The sequence below is a fragment of the Camelus dromedarius genome, chromosome 16 (assembly GCF_036321535.1).
Source record: "Camelus dromedarius isolate mCamDro1 chromosome 16, mCamDro1.pat, whole genome shotgun sequence".
Taxonomy (NCBI): domain Eukaryota; kingdom Metazoa; phylum Chordata; class Mammalia; order Artiodactyla; family Camelidae; genus Camelus; species Camelus dromedarius.
Window position 1 is genome coordinate 43,957,418 of NC_087451.1, and position 18,765 is coordinate 43,976,182.

At 39.0% G+C, this 18,765-nt stretch overlaps 2 protein-coding genes across 5 annotated transcripts in view; one reads left to right on the forward strand and one right to left on the reverse strand.

The window, feature by feature from the left end:
* Positions 1-495: 495 nt before the first annotated feature.
* Positions 496-9,941, reverse strand: CCDC43 (coiled-coil domain containing 43). Of its 2 annotated transcripts, none has more exons than XM_031468617.2 (5): positions 9,692-9,941; positions 5,902-5,989; positions 4,567-4,702; positions 3,110-3,221; positions 496-2,098 (listed from the first exon to the last, which is right to left on the reverse strand). In XM_031468617.2, the coding sequence occupies exons 1-5, from the start codon at positions 9,893-9,895 to the stop codon at positions 1,973-1,975; spliced, it is 666 nt and encodes a 221-aa protein (XP_031324477.1). In that variant the 5' UTR covers positions 9,896-9,941; the 3' UTR covers positions 496-1,972. The 2 variants fall into 2 exon arrangements, with proteins under 2 accessions (XP_031324477.1, XP_010984748.2); XM_010986446.3 differs by having other exon boundaries at positions 3,163-3,221; positions 9,692-9,937.
* Positions 9,942-9,986: 45 nt separating this feature from the next.
* The window catches only part of DBF4B (DBF4B-CDC7 kinase regulatory subunit), a 31,380-nt gene continuing 22,601 nt past the window's right edge, over positions 9,987-18,765 (forward strand). For all 3 annotated transcript variants that reach the window (XM_031468614.2, XM_064495784.1, XM_064495783.1), the window contains exon 1: positions 9,987-10,117. The gene's annotated coding sequence lies outside the window, so the exon portion shown is untranslated. The remainder of the gene's footprint in view (positions 10,118-18,765) is intronic.

An 18,765-nucleotide genomic window follows, 5' to 3' on the forward strand; every position in this document is an offset into this window, starting at 1 on the left:
ATTTAAACATTAATTCAAGCATACACTTTAACTGTAACCTATCTAATAGAGTACCAAAAGAAAGAACTGCCTACTGTTAGAACAGACTGAAACCAGTACCCTTCAGGGGTCCATGGATATAACCTGACTGCTTCAAAGACCAAAATCAAGGTGAGAATGAACCAAAAAAACAAAATAACGGTTATTAAATTAAAACAGGCTCTCTCGCATGCTATCTGTAGCCACAGCCACATATAAAACTAAGACTCCAACAGTACTTCAAAATTTCAAAGCCAATTTACTGACTGTCCAAAAAAGAAGGTAATCTTTCTTATCTAATATCCAACCTCACAGAAAGAAAAACAGGCAGAGAATTTGTGGATTCCAGGAAGAGGTTCTATTAACAGAAGAAATCATTTGGCTAATCAAAATGTAAGTAAAGTTCAACACATTCCTAAGTGACTATCCACACAGAATTCACTTCCAGCTGGAAGGAACCAGAATGAATTAGAAGACAGTGATTTAAATAGTTTATTTTATTTTTAAGGTGGTTATTTAAAAATTTTTTTGCAATGCCATGGTTATAGGAGTGTATAGAGGTAACACATCTTTTCCTTAACCATGCTTTTTACCTTCTGCACGAAGGTAAAAATTTTTGTTACTCTCATAGTTAATGGTATAAAACAGAGGTCAGCAAACATTTTCTCTGAAGGGCCAGGTAGTATTTTAGGCTTTATATGTCCATAAGGCCTCTGTCATGTATTTTTTTCTTTTACAACCCTTTAAAAATGTAAAATCCATTAACATTTGCACCAGAAAAAAACAGACTGGGCCAAATTTGGTTGCCAGCAGTAGTTTGCCCACCCCTGGTATAAAATATCTACTTTCTGTCTTGTCAGAGAAACTGCTTTCTTCAGGCTTGACAGTCTGCTGCCTGAAGTAGAGAAAGGCCTATTTACAACTGAATGTGACATGTGACAAAAGTAGAAATGGAGAGTTCCTGCTCACTTTTGATTCTCCCAGTTTTTCCATTCACTCATTCAATAAATTTGTTGAGCAACTACTATGTACACTCTTAAATATCTTTGTGTTAGCAGAGATTTCCAGTGTTTCTTCCTTAAAAGAGTTCCTCTAAACCTGTAATTAGCAGGTAGGTCTTTATACTCATGTTTTAGGGCAGATCAAGACTAGAATCTCTAGTAGCACTCAAGAGGATTCATGATTATAAGAAATGAATCTAGCTAACAGTGATATTCTTGCATTCAATACTGACACATCCTTCTTAAAATCACAGCCTAGATAAGGAAAAATACTTAACTATCTCTATTTAAAAGATACTGTTTCCTACCATAGGCTGAAACAAACAAACAAAAAAACCTCAAATGTAGAATATCCACCAACTAACTTCTTCTCACTTTCCTAGTTTGTTGACATGTAACATAAAAATCTAGATCCAGACAGAGTTCTTCATTAGCTTCCTATTTCAGCCATAAAACAATACATTCGGAATACTACTTCCGAAGCAATTGACACTCCTACATTTCACCTCAGGGAGGGAGTGGTCATGATTCTGCTCCTTCACGATAAAAACTCAGCTTTCTGAACATTCCTGCTGTTTATCCAAGGTGAGGGAAGACTTTTTAAAGTGGCCAAAAGGAGTACAGGACTTCAGGATTAAAATATAAAGGTTGCCCCCATTCCAGATCTTTGGTACAGACACCAACTACAATAATCTGATTACCCACACCACAGAGACAGCACATTTTGTAATTAGAAGTGTTTGTAATTTTCCTTTTGACCATGTAAACAAAAGGGGAAATGCCTTGGGAAACCACTTTGCAATGTTCTCTCATTTCTCTTAAATACACATGTGCACAACCAGTTCTCCCATTGACCAAGTTCACGAGGAGAAAGAATAGAGTGGACCAAGGTTATCGCTTTCGCTCCCCTCTTTGTGTCCTTTTCTTCTCCTTTTCCTTGCGCTCCTGCTTGGCTAGTTTGTCCCTCTCCCTCTGCAGCTTGTCTTGTTCCTTCTTCCTTTGGGACTCATCCCGAAGCGAGTCTCGCTCCAGTTTTCGGGCATTGAGGACATCTTCCACATTGGTGTTTCGGAACAGAGCTACAGGTGAGTTAAGGGATGAGGGTTTAGGTTACACAGGCCTCAACTACTGCTCTTTCCTTATTCTTGCTGTCATCTCTCCACATGCTGAGTTTTGAATACTCTCTCCCTATCCCTAGTCTTAAAAAAAAAAAAGAAACCCTTATGTTTACCTTTGGTCTAATGAGAAATCTTAAAGCTACCATTACTAAAGTTTAAAACTAACCCTCAAAATAAAAATCTCATTTAGGCTTATCTAAATCTGAATGTTAAGTATTTTGTGAAAATAAAATTTCACTCTACAGTAAAGTACTTACAGGATTCAATGGCAGAATATTGTTGGGAGTATCTAGGCTACCTTTAGTGACTAGAGTATTAATGTAACTGGCAAAATTTTATGTACTTGGCACTATTAAAATGCTTGAAAAGAGTTAAATAAGTTGTTTAACCTTATTAAGCTTTATCTTTTTTTTCCTAGACCACTAAAGTTTAAGTGAAAATTTGCTTTTTTTCCCTAGACCACTAAAACTTAAGTGAAAACCATGTTCTAAAAAAATAGTAAGTTTAACCACTTTAATGAATAAGTTAAACCAATAGGTATAAAAACCTTACCCCTCCTTTCTTACAACTTTAAAACATAACCTGTTACTACCAGAGAAGCTCCTCTTTACTCTTAAAACATAACTTTTTTCTGCTTTAGTGCTTTAAAATGAGTAAGTCTCCCTGAAATAACCCCCTCTTCTCTGATAATCCACCATACTCCTCACCTTTAAGAAGGTGGATTTTTAAAACCACCTTCCCTAGGAAGTTTCTCATAACTGATTCTGTTGGTAGGGACTTTCCTCAGCACATATGTTTCAATCTGTCCATGTTTTCAGCTGAAAGTATTCAGTGTTTGTGCTCTCTTTCCAATGAATTATCAAGTCTTTCAGGACAAAGATTAAAACTGCAATATTATTCTAATGCTGGCCTGACATGTGTTCTTGGAGGTAACAGGAGTCTCCTTGCAATGACAGCAAAATAAAAACTGACCCTCAAGAAGATTCTATGGAGAAACACATGGTGATGGACACAGAGAAGGATACATTTGTCAGAACCAACGTTCATCGTGGTGGCACCTGAATCATCCTTCTCATCTGCTTCAGTGAGTGATGTTAAGGAAAGTCGGATGGAAAACAAAGGTTAGCACCTCCTAACCTAACACCAGAAAATAGTGAATAAGCCAATGGGCAGGAAAATGGAAGGTGAATGAATGGAAGGACTCTGTCAGGGATGTGATGGTGAACCTGAGTCATCTTTAAAAGTCTCAACTTGGGGAAGACTGTTCAGAGCTTCTGTAAGATCCTTGTCTGTTAGAGGCTGAAAAGAAACTTAAGCTGCTCTGGGTGGACTGCCACATTACCTGGAAGCCATGGGATGGCAAGATGACCTCTAAAACAGTGGTTCTCAAAGTATGGTTCCCCAAACTCCTTGAAAACTTGTAAGAAATGCACCTTCTTGGACCCCTCTCTGGATCTATTAAATCAAAAACTCTGGGACACAGGGCCCAGCAATCTGTTTTAACAAGTCCTCCAGGAGACCCACTGCTTAAATCATTCTTTTTTGGCCTAAGAAATGAGATTTTGTAATTGGAACCATAGCTCTGCCAAACCTGGCAAGAAAAACCATGAGGGAAACTAGAAGAGAAGTTGGCACAAAAGAGCCTAAGAATTCTTTCCTAACCTAGTGATTAGACAGCTGTCATTTCTGGTATGACATCTACTCCACTCAAGTAGGTTTAGTAAGCTAAGCACTTCCTAGACAAATTTCAAATTCACGGGGAACCAGACTTTCTCCTTCAAGCAACACTGTCTTTTCACCCAGTCCCCATTCAAATTCCAGGTTTATTCTGGTGTTGCTTTGAGAGTTCAGTCTCACTTTTAATTATGTTGTCACTGGAATATTTAAAAAAAAAAAAAAGATTCAAATGAAACTGCTCCAAATTTGGGAATCCAAATCCCGGTTCTAGTCCTGGTTTTGCTATTAATTCTATAAATGTCTCTAATCACCCATTCATGTCTTAGTGCCTCAGTTGCCTTATCAACCGTGAAAAAATATAAAGATGGATTATACATGTAACACTATACTTCATAGAAAGGTATTATACAAAGAATCATAATTGTAAATCAACCATATTTCAATTAAAAACAAAAGAATCATAGCTGTATCTTATTTTCTGAAAACACAATAAAAATGGTCCATTAAGGCATGATTTGTTTCACACTGAAGTTTCCGGGAACATACTGATTGTGTCTTGAAAAATGTTAAGTCCAGTATCAACCATTCCAACATCATTCCTCACACCCATGAAGGGCCGTAGATCACTGCCATTTTAGAGGAGAAAATTAACCTATAGAGGGGAACTGGCAACTTCACAAAGCTCACTGTAAACCAACAAACGCTTATGGCTTCAGCCTGAGGGAACGGCACAGAGACTTCAGAAAGGATATTCCTCTTCGTCTGTCACGTCAGCATACTGGGCCAGGAGGGCAGCTTTCCTCTGCTTCTCCTCTTCTGACACCATCCTGGGCTTCACCACAATCTGTGCCTGCTTCTCAATGAGGGTGGCAATGGCCTGGACCTCATCTGGGAGGTGGTGGGAGGGAAGGGAGGGACAACAAGGTTGTATGTGAGAAGAAACACGCTCACCAAACCACTAGTCCACCCAGGCAGTGCTTGGAGTAAAGGCAATGGCATCTGCTGACTCCTTAGAGCCCTGGGGTTCAAAGGAGGTGCCTCGGGGGCCAAAGAGAAAGGCAAGGAAAGGCCATGCAGGCCAGGCTTTAGGTCTTGTATCCGTCTTCAATCAGAGCAGCCCTGCTTTTACTTGTGTTACATATTGAAGCTCTGCTGCTTTAAAAAAAAAAAAAAAAAAAAAAGGCTGAAAAGCACTGCATTAGAACCATAGAAAAATCAGGCCTCCAAACGTGCAACTTTCTCCCCTCTCAACCCAAAAACCTAAGAAGCAATCTAGCGTCACCTTAGGCTGGTCTTCTCCATGGTGATAATTATGCCAGGTGAAATTCTTAGGTTATTTTAAAATAAAATCATCTATTAGCCACCATTCTCAAAGAAAAGAGGCAGTGGTGTCAAACAGTGATTCTCATGCCCAGCTGCACATTAGAATCATCTAGGGGAGCTTTAAAAAAAAAAATAGCAATGCCTGGAGTCCCACCCCAGAGATGTTTCTATAATCAGCCCATGGCGTGGCCCAGGCACCAGCACTTTTAAACATACATCAAGCAATCCTAATGCACAGCCAAGACTGAGAACTACCATGCAGGTAGCTTAGAATAGATTTCATTCAAGTTTGGATTTATACTTTGAGTTTTCTGCAATTCATTTCTCGTCCTAATGGTGAGTATATTAGCCCATCTCTCTTTCATTTTAAAAGGTGAATGGTTCAGCTGAATAAAGCAAAAGCCCAATCATAATTTGTGTTATGAAGTGAGAATATGAAAATGGTTGGAAAATATAGTTATTTTTCCTATACCCGCAAAGCAAATCTACAAGGGAGAAGGGAAAGAGCAATGAAGAAGAAAAAAGCAAAAACCACAATGAAGATAATCATGGTCAGCAGAAGTGGAAAAATGTAAAAAGGGAAAAGAAAACCATGTTCAGTTAATAAGTTAAGGTAAACTGCTGGGTGTTTGTCAGTTTAAATTATCTTAGGGAAAATGAGGATCCAAAGGAGAAAACTAAAAACTCTCCCTAAGAGCCGTACAAAAGTTGTTGTAAAAGATCCAAGGATTGTTGGAAGTTAGACATAAAAACTCCAATTTTACCTTCTTTTTTCACTTTGGTGACAACACTCTGAGTTTCTGACCATCGTTCCACAATCTCCTTGCAGATGTTAAGGAGGGAATCTTCTTCCTGGTTGGAAAAGTAGACCAATTAATTTCTTGAGAGCCCTCAACCTGAACAAAGCCTATGAAGAGGGCAGAGCTCCCCCTGCTGGTCATGAGAAGAAATCACAGGGAAGGTTTGGGAACCAAAGAATAGAGATTGTTTCTCTTCTTAGGCTTGGAACTCAGAGGTTATCCTGTATATGAGTCCCAATCCATACTTGCTAGGTCAGGAGCACCCACTCCATCCTGCCAAGTTCCAGGGGAAAGAAAGGATTTCCACAAACTCAGGTCAGGCCTTCTCTTCCTTTTGGAGCAAAAACCTGTTGCTCGAGTCAACACTCTCTTCTATGAAATCTTCCCTGGCCAATATACTCAACTCAGTACATTCAACAAGGTTTATCAACTTTCTTGCTGGAACATATGCACGAGCTTGCTGATCCACAATAAACAGGAGTTAAGTAAGTAGACGGTCTGCTCTCCAACCACCCCTCTGTCCATTTTACGTAAGAATACATATTCTGCACGCCAACCAATTTTCCTCCTTAGCATGGCATGACAAAAAGGATGCTGGCTTTGGTGTCAGACTTCAGTTCAAATCCCAGATCTATGAGCAAGCTTCTTGACTTTTCTAAGCTTCACATCTTCCCAGGATTTTAGTGACGGTAAATGAGAATTTGGATAAAATGCCTTCCCTTCTTGGCAAAGAATAGGCATTCTAACAAAAATGGGTATTTCCCTCCATCTTCATTATGGCTGCCTTCACCATCTTCATGTTCTGCCCCTCACGATGAGCTGTCAGTACTTACATTTACTAATGTGCCAGGCACTATTCTAAATACTTTACATAAGAACTCTCAGTTCTTAAAACAATCCCATGAAGTAAATACTATTACTACTCTCAATTTAGAGATAAGGAAACCACGGCACAGAGGGTTAGTAACTTGCCCAAGGTGATGACAAGTAATAAGTGGATTAAATAGGATTTGAACCCAAGCAGTCCATGTTCTCAACCATTATACTATACCATCTCTCAGAGAAAAGTGAGGAGAGGCAGAACACAGACGTACTGGGGATATCCTTATTTTGTACCCAACAAAGGATTCCATCCTCTACGCTGTGTCTTTTTAGTACACATGCCAGACATACAGAACTTCTTTGGTGCAGAGTTCCTGCCGTGCTTGGATCCCCAGCAGGAAAAGTGAAGAGAGAGGAATATAATAAAGGGTAGGAAAAGGAATGGAGAGGCAAAAAAGAAAGGGCACTCTTGGAGGACAAGGTGGTTTATTCCCCCAGTCTCCTCACCCAAACCAAAATAATTCATTACTCCAATTATTGATTTATTCATCCAGATCATTCCTGCCATGTTCAAAGCACTGAGATGAGTGCTAAGAGGTGAATAAGAAACAGTCCCTAGCCTCATGACACAATTTAGAAGGCTGGTATATAAACAGCTGCCATAAAATGTAATATCCTGTTCACTAAACTTATTGTGATAATCATTTCATGGTGTATGCAAGTCAAATCATTATGCTGTACACCTTAAACTTGTGTAGTGCTATATGTCAATTATACCTCAATAAAATTGGAAGAAAAAAATGTAATACCCTACTTAATGTAATGACCTTACTTAAATTTTTAAAATTTTTTTTGGGGGGGAGATAATTAGGTTTTACTTATTTATTTATTTATTTTAGAGGAGGTACTGGGGATTGATCCCAGGACCCTGTGCATGCTAAGCATGCACTCTACCACTTGAGCTATACCCTCCCCTCAACCTTACTTAAAAGTGCAACTCATCCCTACATTCCGCTCCTGATCCTCTTACAATGCTCCTTTTTTTTACTAGCACTAATGGTTTTCTAACATACTATACAATTTACATATTATGTTTTTCTCTGCTGGAATATAACCCCCTTGAGGGTGGGGACTTTTGTCTGCTTTGTTCCCTGAGGTACCCTCAAACACTTAGGGCAGTGCTGGCAGAGAGTAATCCATCAATAAAAATCTGATGAATGACTCAATCAGTGCAAGTGCAATTAGAAAGAATACAGAGAAGGGTGATAGGAAGCTTTTGTTTACTGTCATTTGCTCCCAACTATACATACTGTTTTTGAATCTTATCTCAAATTGTTGTTGACAAACATAATTCCTAATATTGACTCCTAGCCCAATATGGTGATTGATTTGGCTATGCCTTTTGTTTTGCCTAGAATGGGATTTGGTACAACAGTCAGGACTTTTATAGGCAGCTCTACTGACAGACAGACAGCAACCAGCACTGTGAGTTATGTGTTTGATTTATACCATATTCTTTGGCCTTGCTGCCCTGTAAAGTTGCTCCTCAGTTGTTTCATGGACAGAACCCCTACTCACCATATAATTCCTGTCCAAATCTCCCCAAAGTCATTTTCTACATAGAAAGGGTTGGGGAAACTATAAGAAAATTAAGCATCGTGTGTGAATTGGACAGAGGGAGAGAGCAAAGCTGCCTAAAAAAAAAATGAGTTTGTGTTCTGCAGTTTATGCAAACAGGAGATATAAAGAACCAAATCTGGTCTATATAACTCTTCTACCAAGAGATTGCCTTCATCAGCAGACATACAGTTTCAAGTAATGATATAATGAAAAGAACAGGTCAAGGAGCAGGTATCAATGAGCACCCAAGTTACTTCAACTTTTCTTGCATGGAATCTTTAGAAACTTCCTAGCAGGAAATTTAAAAACTACCTTGAATTGCTTGCCTCCTACTCTTTCCCCTTACAACCTGCAATGTAAGATTTCAAGAAGAGTTTATTCCACTCTGCTGTATTTCCACTCAGCTTACAAGCTGCATCACAAGCTGTGTTATGGCTTTCCCATTTATAGGTCAATCTCACCAGAACAGGCTCTGGAACTAAAAGGGCGCCCTTGCCAGGAGGACCTGGGACAGCTGCACTAGTGTTGTATTTCAATCATGTGCCCAATCAATGAACGGCACTTTCACCAAGTAAGTGTAAGTGGAGATGAAGGCACCAGAAACGATCAGGTTGGAAAAGTGGACATCTTGGTGATTTACTACTTAAACACAGTATAAAGCACACATTTTTGAATTCTTGAATCTGCTTCTAAGAGGTTAAATACCAAGTTTCTCTCTCTTCTCTAACTCTGATCTGTCTTATTCCCCGACTCCCAATGATTACCGCATTTCTAAATACAATAAAGGATCAAGCACAATATTTGCTTCAGTTCTGCCTAGGCATGAAAAGACCTCTAACGCCTAACCTTACCGTTTTTGGACTCCTACCTCCAAAACAGGAAATTGATTAGGTACTTCCTGCGGGCTTTTGTCAGCCTCCTAGAGAGCACAGACATCCCAGAGCATTTAATTCCCACCTCTGAACACTGTCAACGGATGAGAATGAAATCGGTCGTTAGACGTTTAGAGTAAAACTCATTTAGACATTTCAATGCCTTCGTTAGAATACTCACCCAGCTCAGCTATGGCATTTGAGAGGGCCTTGTCCCTACGAATAAGGGAAAACCTCTCCTCTCTTATGCACCTGCAACCTTCCGGCTCCCAAAACCCTGGATGGGAAGCAATCCCCTTCCCACGAGGCCCAGACCTCAAAAGAGTATTCCTCTCCCAGGTGAGACCACTAATCCTCTGGGACACTGGGTAGGCGAAAGGGGATACGAAGTACTGACAGAGGCCGGCAAGAGGCTAAAGGAATGTGTCTGGGTTTCTCACCAGGAAAGCAGAGAGGATACCCTGCAACGCGTCCAGCTTCTCTTCTTCCTCCTCCTCCTGCAGGACACCCAGGATGTAGGCGCCGTAAACGGCTCGGTCCACTCCCAGCGCCTCCAACCGTTCGTCTAGCCACGATCCAAAGCCGCTGCCCACTCCATCGTTTTCGCCGGCGGCAGCCGCGGCCTCTTCGCTGGGCGCCGCCATCTTGGGGCCAGGGTCCTGCCGGCCCCCAGGGCGGCCTACCGCAGTGCCTGACGGGCTGCGCCGCGGGCCCACTGCGCAAGCTCGGAGAGAAAATCCACGCCCCCGCACGCCGGGCGTAGAGCCTAATCGACCTGTAGTGACCCGTCCGGGCGTTTTGTACTTTCTAAATAGAGCGCATTTTGGCTTATGTAAGGTCATGCGGTCTCTGAGGAATCCCGGCAGGTGAGGTTTTTGTTGTTTTTTCTTTAATTTTTTTTTTTTTTACTTAAGTATAGTTGATTTACAATGTTGTGTTAGTTTCAGGTATTCGGCAAAGTGATTCACATTCTTTCCATTATAGATTATTGCATGATACTGAACGTAGTGCCCTGTGCTATACAGTAGGTCCTTGTTTAATCTGCTTTATGTATAGTACTTTGTATATGTTAATCCCTGACTTCTAATTTATCCCTCCCCCTTTCCCCTTTGGTAACCGTAGTTTGTTTTCTATGTCTGTGAGTCTGTTTCTGGTTTATAAGTTCATTTGTGTATCTTTTTTCTTTCTTTTTTTTTTAGATTCCACATATAAGTGACATATGATATTTGCCTTTCTCTGACTTACTTTACTTAGTATAATCTCTAGGTCTGTCCATGTTGCTGCAAATGGCATTGTTTCATTCTTTTTTGTGGCTGAGTAATATTCCTTATATACATGCTACATCATCTTTATTAATTCATCTGATAATGGACATTTAGGTTGCTTCCCTGTCTTGGCTTTTGTAAATAGTGCTGCTGTGAACATTGGGGTGCATGTATCTTTTCAAATTATAGTTTTCTCTGGATATGTGCCCAGGAGTGGGATTACTGGATTGTAGGCTAAGTCTATTTTTTAGTTTTTTAAGGAATCTCCATTCTGTTCTCCATAGTGGCTGCACCAATTTACATTGGCAGGTGAGCATACTTAACCCACTCTTTTACAGTTGGGGTAGTTCAGAGGGGTTCAATAACTTGGGCAAAGTCATGCAGCTAATAACTAGACAGGACTGGAATTCAACTTTGATTCCAGCACTTTGGCCTGCCTCACCAAAGCCACCCTTTGGCTCACTAGTGGGAAGCTAAGCCATCCACTCCCACACAGCTTTCAAGAAGGACGCAGTTTGCTCTGTCTGGAATACCGACTGTCGTTATCAGCTGCTACAACCTGTGCCTTTCCACCTCCTCCCCTATCAACACTCAAGCTCCAGAAAACCTTCCCAGATTCCCTGCAATCTGTGTTACATAGTAGGTGCTCAATAAATGAACAGAAAGTCTCGAGTCATTCTTTTTTTCCCTCAAGTCACTCTTTCACTCACTCATTCCACACTTACACAGGAATATCTTTGAGGAGTCTTCTTTACCAATTTCCAGGCATTGTGCTAAGAGCTTTTAATGCATTATCTCCCAACAACCTTGTGAGGAGATGCTTTTATTGTCCACATATTAAAGATAAGGGAAATGAGATACAGAGAGCCTAACCAGGGGCAAGAGCTCCTGCAGACAGGCAGAACCTCAGCTGACTCTCAGAACACCTGGCTCTGGACTGCAATGAATTACTCAAGAACATGAGTTGGCTTTTCCTGAACTGCAGAGGAGGCTGTCAGGTTACTGGCCTGACTCCTCCATTCACCAAATATTTATTGGGTACCTACCGCATGCTGCTAGGCACTGAAATACAAAGATGAATCTCACAAAATCTCTGCCTTCAAAGGGTCTTCAGTGGGAACAGACATGCTTAAACTAAGAATGACAATTTAGTGAGGTAAGTGTTTCAATGGAGCTTTGTCTAGTAGAGGCTGCAGTAGGATGCCTGGAAGATTACGTAACAGTTCCCGATGGAGCAGAGTTGGAGCCTGTGGATATGGGAGATCAAGGAAAGCTTCCTCGTGGAGGTAATGCTTGTACTTTTTTGAAGAACAAATAAAGCATTCTTTCGGCAAAAAGTCTAGAAGAGAAAGGGAGCAGCCCCAGGTGCAGGGAACTGTCTGTGAAGGCTTGTTAGGGGCCCTCCAGAGAATCATGTATAGCTTGAGTAGCAGGGTTCAGATAGAAGATATTCAGGGGATGCCAACAAAAAGAAAGGAAGGGTCTTGTATACTTGGTAGAGGGCCTCTCTTGAGAGAGTTCGCTACCCGTATTATCCCTGGGATAATGTAAATGAATGGACATGGAACACTGTAACGCTCAGTAGAAATACGAGACAGTGTGACTCTTAGCCCCATGGCTTCTCTGTGCTCACTGAGTTAGAATGTGGCAGCAATGGAGTCTGAGTCCAGAGTCAGCCCCCAAACACTTGCCCCTAGTTCAAGTCCTCAGATGTACTTTCTAACCCAGTGGCTGTCCTGCAGGTGGGGCTTGTTGGTTAACACACTTGGGAGCCATCATGGCTTAGGAATCATAGTTTGAGGTCAGAGCCCCCTGAGCGGGAAAAGGAGCACAAAATTGTGTCTTTTTCTTTAAGTTTTTATTTTGAAATAATTACGGACTCACAAGGAATTGCAAAAATAGTATCCAGAGACCCGTTCGCCTTCACCCAGTTTCCCCCAATGGTAACATCTTACGTAGCAATAATAGCACAGTATCAAAATCAGGAGATTGATAATGGTACAATGCACAAAGGATCTTTGAAGATATCCTATAAGCTTCTCACAAAACTGAGTGAAGGCTCTACAGACCCTGCATGTTTAAAAAAATGATCATTGTCTATTTTATTACCAAAGGAACAGCTCACGGTTCAAAAAAACAAATTCATACCACTGGACAAATGACAGAAAGCTTACAGAAAAAAATCAGAATGGCTTTTTACACTTAAAAAAATGCTGTCACATTTATAATTTTTAAAATACGCAAGTTAAACTTGCAGTGAGATACCATGTTTTCTTCTCAGATCGAAAGTCAGATATTACTTGATCAGTGTTGATCTGTGATTGGGTAACAGGCCCTCGAAAATGTTGCTGCCAGAAGTAAACTGGTACAGTCTTTTAAGAGGGCAGTTTGAAAAGACCCAGCATTTTTACTTCTGGGAAATTATCTTCACGCATTCATGTGTGCAGAATGACATATTTATAAGGATATTCATTGCAGTGATGCCTATTGTAGTGAAAGGACAGAAATAGTCTACGTTCTATAGGAGACTGACTCAAAAACCACAAAAAGAAGTATTGTGCAGCAATAAAAGTGGAGGAAGCTCTTTATGTGCTGACATGTGACAAAATTCAAGAGACATTGTTAAAGAAAAATGAGTAGTTATAGAACAGTATGTAATATTTGCTACCATTTGTGTTTAAAAAGATCAGGAGGGATGGGGGAATACATACACATATGTGACCTTGCATGTGCATAAAATATCTCTGGGAAGATACACGGGAGTGTGAAGATGGTTGTCACTGACGAGGAGAACTCAAGGAGACTAGTTTTAAAACATCTTGTTTTAAAATTATGAGCTGTTATATTAATTTACCTTCCGTCTTTTTTCTTTCTTTAAGAAATAAACCCTCAGCAGGGAGGTACAGGGTTTAGAGTGGTAGAGTGCATGTCTAGCATGCACAAGGTCCTGGATTCAATCCCCAATACCCCCATTAATAAATAAATAAAACCTGATTACCTCCCCTCCAAAAAAACAACCTAAAAAAAAGCCTCCACTCTCATTTTCTTCCCTCCCTACCCAGAGGTAACCTCTATTCCTGATTTTGGTGTTTGTCTTCCTCTTGAATGTTTCTAAACATAGTACATATTACGACACATGGAATACATATTATAACATGTATGTATGCATCAATAAACAATATATCACATTGTTTTGCATGTTGGACCTTTCATTCTGCAATATGCTTTTTTCACTTAATCTTGAAAATATTTACCCATGTTGATACATGTAGCTCTTATCCATTGATTTCAACCACTGTGTAGTATTGCACTGCTTGACTGTACCCTAGCTGATCCATTCCTCTGCTGATGGACATTTAGATGATTTCCCAGTTCTTTAAATAGTGCTTCAAGTCACATTCTTATATATGTCTCCTTGCCCACTTGCGGGAAAGTTTCTCTACGCCAGTGAGCATTGAGCATATTTTTGCCATATACTCTTAGCATTAAAAATTTTTTTGCCATGCACACCTAATGTTTGCATAAGTATTTATTTATGAATTACATATGTGAACCACTATGCCTAACTGGTGTGGCCATCATAAGATATACAAAAAGATAACTGTAAAAGGGTATTAAAAAGAAGTAAATTATGTATTACAAATACTTATTTGTAGTACAAAAATCCTTAATGTGGCTAAAATCCTTGAATATGCTTCATTACTATCCCCTTATTATTTATTGTTTCAAAAATTTTTTAATTGTGATAAAATACACGTAATATAAAATTTACCATCGACTCCTAAGTGTACAGTTTGGTAGCGTTAAGGATTGATTACTGGCCAGCATTTCTCTTGAACTTCAGTGATTTTTCATTCATTGACCAGCTGACTCCCTCCCAGTGCTGACTGGATTCTCATTGAGCCTGAGAGTGTGTACCTGGAGTGTTCACTGGTGTGTGAGTCATTAGGATTATTTGTAATCTTAGCTTGCTTCTTTGAGAGGAATCTTGTTAAGCCTCTTATTCACTTTTGGGGGTTAGGAAAATTACAGATAGCATAATCAGTAAATCCATTTATCCGGGGACACGTAAAGTGTGCGGAACAAACACACCACGGAACCCTGAGAAGAAAACACAGACAACCCCTCCAAATCTGAAGCTCCTCTTACCCTTTACTCAGACAACTCACTTCTTTTACTGCCTAACCCATGATCTCTGATAGGAAGAGAGGCCAGGGGAGGGCACCAGTGTCAGTCTGCTTAGTAAAGATTACTTGTTTTTCTTTTAGATAAAAAAAATATATTTAAATTCTGATGCTTCCTCTCAGCACCTCTGTGATTCTCTTGTGTCTGAGGAGCGCACACCTCTCTTGGGAGGGCAGGATGTACCTAGAAACAGAATTGCTGGCTTGCAGGGCGTGCACCCTGCTGGAGTGATGTCAGCATGTTGCTCTCCACAGGCTTGTCCCGGTTTACGTTCCCGCCCTTGCCATCACATTTGCACTAAAACTTGCTTTTAGTATTCCTTAATTTTTGCCAGTCAGAAGGGTGTGAAAGAGCGTCTAATTGTTTAATTTGCCTTACTAGTTTAATTTGCATTTAATTATTAGTGAGTCTGAGTCCTTTTTATATATTTATCAGCCGTTAAAATTTCTTCATCTGTTTATATCTCTTGTGTTTTTTCCTGTTGGACTATTTGTCTTTTCCATGCGAATTTGTAGGCGTCTACTTTTTCTTTCCTTTTTCCTTTTTTTTCTATTAATTTCATTAGCTTTTTTCTTAACTAATTTCACGAATTTCTATCCTTTATTATTTCTGAACTTTTGGAGTCTTCGGGTGTTCTCTGTTCATTTTCTGATCTCTCAAGGAAAACTCTTAGCTGATTTATTTTCTATCTGTCTTATTTTCTAACATAGCATATACATTTAAAGTCATGCATTTCTCTCTAGTTACTTTAGCTGAATTTTACAACTTTTTAAAAGGAATCTCACAGTTTTGATATGTAGTTTTTCATTGCTGCAGTTCTAAATATATTGTAATTTCTATTGTTTTATTCTCCTGTCATGAATTTTCAGAAGTGTGATTTTAAAATTCCAGAGATATGCCTTTTGTTTTACTCCTTTAAACAAACACAAAAAAAGCTTATATTTTGTTATTGATTTGTAACTTCACTATTTTGTGGTCATAGGATGTGTTCTGTATGACGCTGATTTTTTTAGTATTACTTAATACTTCACTGGCACAGTATAAGTTAATTTTTATAATGTTCCATGTATATTTAAAAATAATATTTTCTAGCCTTTGTATATTAAAGTTTGTTAGTTATATCATTTAATATTTTATATGTTACTAATTTTGTTTTATTTTTGTTTCATCTATCTGTTTTTTGGAGAAAAGTATGTTAAAATGTCCTCATATATTTATAGATTTTACAGTCTTCCCTTGTTTTTCTGCCTTAAATATTGTGATGTTGTTAGAGTCAAATAAGTACTAGGTTATTTAGTTCCTGGTGATCTAGTTATCATCAAGGGATGACACCTGTATTCCTAATAATCCTTTTTTTCTTAAAATCTATTCTGTCAGATTTTAATATTGCTCTATCAGTTTTCCATTTTGCCCTACATTGAGAGGCAGCAGAGAGCAATGTTAAAAGTATGGACCCTGAAGTCAGGCTGCTGGGGTTCAAATCCCAGCACTAACACTTTCTAGCTGTGTAACCTCAAGCAAGTTATAACCTCAGTGTTCCCACATATAAAATGGGCATAGTTACTACCTATCTTAAAAAATTGTTATGAAGATTAAATGAATTACTGTTTTTAAAGCACTTTGAACATCGTAGTAGGCACTCCATATGTACTTGTAAAATTAAATAAATGAATATATCTGCATCCCTTTTCTGTGTCATTACTTTATAAGTAATTGCCTGATAAATACCATATAGCTGATAGATACTGACATGTTGCCGTAGATAGCTTTATTACATAAGCCATATCACATATGTGTGAATATATCTGTAGAATAACTCCTAGAAATGGGATTGCTGGGTGGAAAAATATGTGCATTTGTAATTTTCCTAGATAGTGCCAAATTGCCTTACATAGGATTTGTATGTAAGGCAGTTTGGCGCTATCTAACAAAATTGATCTTTGCCAGTCTGCTAAGTGAAAAATGGTATTACGGTGTAAGTGTAATTTACATTTCTCTTATTTTAAATGAGGTTGAGCATATTTGAATGCTCTTTGTGTTTCCTTTTCTGTGAATGTTCCCTTGCCCATTTTCAGTTGGGTTGTTGATTTTTTTCTTTATCTAGTTGAACAAGTTTTTTAGATATTGGGAAATCAGTCCTTGTTCTATGATATGAGCTGAATTTTTTTTAAGCCCTGCCCGTCAGGAATCAAGAAAAGCAACGATAAAGAACAATTTATATTATTATCTCGAAATATTTTCTGCTAAGTAGTAAAAGCTACTGTTCACAGATCTTGTGTAAACACATCTTTAATCTTCAAAACCTCACTCCCTGGTAGACAATATTATCTTCCTTTTACAAATGAAAAAAACTGAAGATTAGAGAGATTCATTTTTTTCACTCAATAATATTCATTAAGCACCTGGTGCTAAGTATCTTTACTTTGGAGATATAGCAGAGAGTAAAACAAGAAAAGGTCCTTGCTCTGTGGACTTACATTCTAGGGAGGGACAATAGATCTCAAACAAGTAAACGAATAAGCTACTTTCTGATCATGGTAAGTGCTATGAAGAAAATAAAACAAAATGGTGTACCTGGCAAGGAATGGGGCAGCTACTGTTTAGGTTGGGTGATCTCAGAAGTCCTATCTGAAAAAATGAGATTTGATCTGATGCCTAAAAAGAAAGAGAATATCTGGGAAATGGAACTGTTAGTGCAAAGGCCCTGAGGCAGAAATGAGTTTGGCTTGTTCAAGACTCAGAGAAGTTTGGTTTGAGGCACAAACTGGGAAAATCACTGGGAGTTTTTGAAGGGAAGGGTAATTTGACCTGGTTTTATTTGTCTGTCAAGATAAGGTAAGTTAGCAATTCTGAAAGTTCTGGTTTTAGGCCCTTTTACATTTTTGAAAATGGAAGATTCACACACACACACACACACACACACACACACACACACAAAACACCCACTTTTTTGTTTGTGTGTGTATATTTGTTATCTGTTGCTGTGTAACAAATCACCCCCAAATGTAATGACTTAAAACCACAGTAGTCATTTATTTGGATTTCTGTGGGCCTGCAATTTGGGAACAGCTTGGCTGGGATTTTCTGACTTGGGATCTCTTGTGAGGTTAGAGTCATCTGAAAGTTTGACTAAAGCTGAAGGGTCTGCTTGTAAGATGGCTCTATCACAGGAGTGGTAAGCTGGGGCCAGCTGTTAGCAGGAAGCCTCAGTTTGTCCCCCTGTGAGCCTCCCAGCAGGCGTAGTTGAGTGTCCTCCTGTCATGACTGCTGGCTTCCCCCACAGCAAGCAATCCAAGAAACAGCAATACAGATATTGATATATCTTTTATGACCTAGCCTCAGGAGTCACACATTGTCATTTTCTCAATATTCTGTTGGTACATAGCCCTATTTGATATGGGCATGACTATCAGGAATTGAGGATCATTGCAGGCCATGTTGGAGACCAGCTACCACAATGTGGGTATTTTACAATTTATACTTAAAAACAACCTAAAAACAAACAAAAAAAAACCCTAAATGCCCAATGACAGATGACTGGATAAAAAAGCTGTGGTATAGTTATACTACTCAGCCATAAAAAAGAATAAAATAATGCCACTTGCAGCAACATGGGTGGACCTTGAGATTGTCATTCTAAGTGAGGTAAGCCAGAAAGAGAAAGAAAAAGACCATATGATACTACTTATATGTGGAATCTTAAAAAAAAAAAAAAAAAAAAAAGGACAAATGAACTCATCTACAAAACAGGAAGAGACTCAGACATAGTAAACAAACATGGTTACCAGGGGAAAGGGGGTGGAAAGGGATAAATTGGGAGTTCAAGATTTAAAAATACCAACTACTGTATATAAAATAGATAAACAAAATACCTTCTGTATAGCACAGGGAACTGTATTCAATATCTTGTAGTAACCTGTAATTTAAAAGAATATGAAAATGAATATATGTATGACTGAAACATTATGCTGTACACCAGAAATTAACACCTTGTAAAATGGCTATACTTCAATAAAGATAAATAAATAAAATTTATACTTATAAATATTTTATGTTTGCAGATC

Coding starts and splice junctions, on each gene's coding strand:
- CCDC43 (XM_010986446.3), bottom strand. CDS start 9,895: ATGGCGGCGCCCAGCGAAGAGGCCGCGGCTGCCGCCGGCGAAAACGAT. Junction 4,703..5,901: donor CACCAAAGTGAAAAAAGAAG/GTAAAATTGGAG, acceptor ACCACCTCCCAG/ATGAGGTCCAGGCCATTGCC. Junction 2,099..3,162: donor GAACGTTGGTTCTGACAAAT/GTATCCTTCTCT, acceptor ACTCACCTGTAG/CTCTGTTCCGAAACACCAAT.